This window comes from Echinococcus granulosus (assembly GCF_000524195.1).
Source record: "Echinococcus granulosus chromosome Unknown EG_S00102, whole genome shotgun sequence".
NCBI classification, from domain to species: Eukaryota; Metazoa; Platyhelminthes; class Cestoda; order Cyclophyllidea; family Taeniidae; genus Echinococcus; species Echinococcus granulosus.
This window is the reverse complement of record NW_020170482.1, coordinates 135,845-136,966: the sequence shown is the minus strand read 5'-3', so window position 1 is coordinate 136,966 and position 1,122 is coordinate 135,845. Positions and strand designations below refer to the sequence as shown.

Genomic DNA, 1,122 nt, shown 5'->3' with positions numbered 1-1,122 from the left:
TCCAAGCATCCGATATTTAACCACATTCAGGTGGGATTGCTTCCAACTATTTAAACCACCATCAACACTTAACCACTAAAGCCAATTTTAAATCATCCAAACGTGAAGGTGGCCAGTCGCAGTGGCTGCATCCATCTCAGGCAGACAACTGAAAATGTGCGCCTTCCAAAAAAATTCAACCAGTCGCAGTGGCGCTGTAGCTGGCGCTACTGATTGTGGTGGTGATGGTGGTAGCTCGGCTGTCTGAATGCTGTGGCAGTTTTTATTCCACTTCACGCCAACGCCACTATTTTCGTATCCACTTGACGACACTCCCATCTGATTCAATGTGTCCACATTCTCCCATTCGCCACCCTGCGCCTCACCTCCCCTCCTTCTACTTCCCATTTCTTCCATTATCAACCAATGCATCAGTCATCTCTCGCCTACCTCAAACACACATAACGCTCATCCCTCCACTCAGTCTACAGACATCCACCAATGCCAATGCCTCACTTCTCATCACAACCACATCAACTCGTGACGGTCATGATCCCTGCTCCACCTGCAATCACTCACACCACATCACATCATATTTGCAGGCGACTTGGAGGCCACAGTCACTTCTGCCACCACTTCGATTCACTGCCAATGACAGTCAATGTGGGAGGGTCTCCTCCTCTTGGCAAACTCCAGTCATCACAAGTGAAGTGTTGTATTTCCGATGGTCACTCATAAATGCGGCCCTCATCTGCCACATAAATTCCTCCGCCCCCTCACCTCACTTCACCTCGATTGCCACCTCTCTGGTTGGCATTTTCAATTGCAGTCCACAATCGTAATGCCACGCCTCTCCTCACAGACACTGTCATTTCACCAAATTAATTCGCCTCTTCTGATCGTGTACTTTTCCACAAACTATGGAGTTCCTCTACCGATGAAGTGGAGCTTTGCGTCTACATCAGAGGACATGAATGTGATCCATTAACTAACGCGTTGCAGTGAGAAAATGATGGAGAAGGTCGTGATTTTGCTTTGTACTGTTCAAATGAGAAGCGCAGGTAGCCTTCCAAGGTAGCCGATGATCATGTGTGTAGTTCTTCAATCCTCGTAGTCGTGGCTGTGACCAACTCGACGTACAGT

The 1,122-nt window shown here is 48.1% G+C and overlaps 1 protein-coding gene across 1 annotated transcript; it reads left to right on the top strand. All coding sequences in view use genetic code 11, as the record gives it.

The window, feature by feature from the left end:
• Positions 1-224: 224 nt before the first annotated feature.
• On the top strand, positions 225-821 carry EGR_08307 (hypothetical protein; the record flags this gene model as incomplete). The annotated part of the gene is made up of 1 exon (XM_024497556.1): positions 225-821. The coding sequence occupies one exon, from the start codon at positions 225-227 to the stop codon at positions 819-821; it is 597 nt and encodes a 198-aa protein (XP_024348034.1).
• Positions 822-1,122: the final 301 nt, after the last annotated feature.